Source organism: Gnatocerus cornutus, chromosome 9 (assembly GCF_029298725.1).
Source record: "Gnatocerus cornutus isolate USDA-ARS CGAHR chromosome 9, icGnaCorn1.1, whole genome shotgun sequence".
NCBI lineage: Eukaryota > Metazoa > Arthropoda > Insecta > Coleoptera > Tenebrionidae > Gnatocerus > Gnatocerus cornutus.
This window is the reverse complement of record NC_142241.1, coordinates 5,440,754-5,443,247: the sequence shown is the minus strand read 5'-3', so window position 1 is coordinate 5,443,247 and position 2,494 is coordinate 5,440,754. Positions and strand designations below refer to the sequence as shown.

Below are 2,494 nucleotides of genomic sequence, written 5' to 3'. Positions count from 1 at the left end.
TCTGCCTTTTCTTCACCCGGAATCGATTAGAAAACGATTAAAGATACACAATCTTCTAAATTCTAGAAAATTTCAGCAAATCCTGGGATTTGAGAGGACTGTACAGGTTGACGGAAAACTGACAGGAAAATTCAAAGAGTTATAGTTTTGTAAGAATAGTTAAATTCTAAAAATTATAATTATAAAGAATTTAACAAATTAGAGACAAATTTAGAGAAAAAAAAATTTTAGTCAATCATAAATTTCCTTTGGAGAATCTTAAGGATTTTAGAAAAGCCAGAGAATTCGGAGAATCCAGGAAATTCAAAAAATCAAGTTCAAATAACGCAAAAATTGTAAGCACACTAGAGGACTATTGCAAATAATCCCAACAGTGCAAGAATTGGATTTGGATTCGCACATATAAGACTGTAACGGTTAAAAATCAATTTAAAATGCCTGACAATTCCAAAATAAAAGAGCAATTTAAAATATGTCCACCTACGTATAAATTCAAGCGAAATAATAATAATAAGATTTCATTTAGAGGACACCAAGCGGAAAAAAATGTTTAAATTCACAATTACCGCAAACGTAATACGTCTTTGTTCAAACAAATTGCTTTAACATTATCAAAAACCACATCCATCTACACGAACATATTGTCATTAAGTTTCTTGTCATTTTTAACAAATTTAAAAGGTGATAATACTTCCAATTACGTAATTACTAACAAAAACCGACTGGGGGCATAACTTTTTCGCATGTTTATCTGCAATAATGTTTCGCCAGAAATATGTATTTATTTTATTACATACGAGAAATATATTGTATACATTCACACTAAGGGGGTCGATTTCAAGTGTGACTTGCGTTACTGCAAATCCCATTTGCAACATAGCAATGCCAATCACATTGCTTATACCTTGGCAACGGTTGCAAATTTACGTTAATGCAGTGACTTGAAATCGACCCGTAAGTACAGCTATTTGGCAAGACGACTTAAATTTAGGTTGTCGAACCTAATTTTAAGTAACACTGTAAAGGACAAGAATTGAAAATGTTAGTTGGTGCGGTGGGGAAATTACACAAAATCGATAGACGTGTGTGATTATATACATATTTTTCAAAACATTATGTTAATATCACAGGTCTTAACTAAATGATTATAGATATTATGTACACGTAACACTTAGAACAGCCATTTAATGAATTGATAATTTCATTATTTTTGGTTGAAAGCCATACATCGGGATTTTTCTTTAACTCGGCTAAACTTCACTCGCTCGAGAAAATTGATCGTAATAGCTTTCACCTTTTCATAAAAATTTATATAAAAGTACAAAATGTAATAGCAAACAAGATTTTATGGGCTCAAGTACTAAAATCTTGTGGATTACATTATATATATTTTTTTATAGAAGAATAAACTTTATATACAAAATTTAACAGTACAGAGACAGTGCTTGAACGAAACCGGTACACTACAACACTTTTTACACAAAAGACATTGACTTAACTTTAACATCGTGTATACAAATTTAAATTGACACCGAGTTAAACAACGTAACGTGTCTGTTATTACCCTGCTAAGTCACTAATTGTTTTTCTATCTCAAGAGTCTTCTTCCTATGTCCGAAAATGCACAGATATGATATCAACAATGATAGTTCAATTTACAAGCAAGTCGGATGAATTGTCACAACGTTGCCATTTTTAACAGCGTTGCTCTTCGATATGGTCTCTCGACTGTCCCCCAAAGATGTTATATTCGTTCGCGATGTCATTGTTATTGCAGAGGTTGATTGGTCACCTCTGCTGACCAGTGGCCCCATGTCACATTCATCGTCGTTGTTGGGACAGATGGATGTTCCTCTAGTTGGTCGCATTCTTTCAGAACCATGTTTGTTCTTTCGTGGGAAAACACTGTTCTCCAAGTGGAGAGTGGCGTTTACGTCTTTGCCGGCTGCACAAGTGCATGCTTTCAAGAAGCTTTTCTTGAAGTTGTCGCTGAGAAAGGCGTACAGAATTGGGTTCATTGCCGAGTTCGAGTAGCAGAGGCATGAAGCCATTAGGTGGAGGGTCAGTACGAAGGGGGAGCTGCAACGGAGGGAATGAACTTTTTTATTAACTCAAACAAACATCTTAAAACACAAAAATTCAACAATTTAAAGCAAATATAACACTGGTCAACAATGATTTTGTTGCCCTTGATGAATAATGGTTTCGAATACTTCTATGCCAACAATTCACGAAACTATGGATGATTTTGGAAGATTGACTCTGATTTTTTTTCAATCTTGATTATCATATTTTACTAAAAATCGGTAAAATTGAGAAATAAATAACAAGTATATTCTTAAATATCTTTTTTTTTTGGAAATTATTACAAATTGTTTCGTTTCGGTGGTTATGTTAAACTTTAATAAAACGCATTTTATACGCGTGTCTTTTATATTTTTTTGGGAACAATCTCTTTTTAAAGATCAACAGAAATCTGCCATCAAGTGACGAT

The 2,494-nt window shown here is 33.2% G+C and overlaps 1 protein-coding gene across 2 annotated transcripts in view; it reads right to left on the bottom strand.

Annotated features, from left to right (window-relative positions):
• Positions 1-1,087: 1,087 nt before the first annotated feature.
• Positions 1,088-2,494, bottom strand: part of LOC148168080 (somatostatin receptor type 2-like) — a 70,109-nt gene continuing 68,702 nt past the window's right edge. For both annotated transcript variants that reach the window (XM_088045987.1, XM_088045988.1), the window contains one exon: positions 1,088-2,079. In XM_088045987.1, coding sequence (XP_087902113.1) covers positions 1,656-2,079 — 424 coding nt within the window. In that variant the 3' untranslated portion in view covers positions 1,088-1,655. The remainder of the gene's footprint in view (positions 2,080-2,494) is intronic.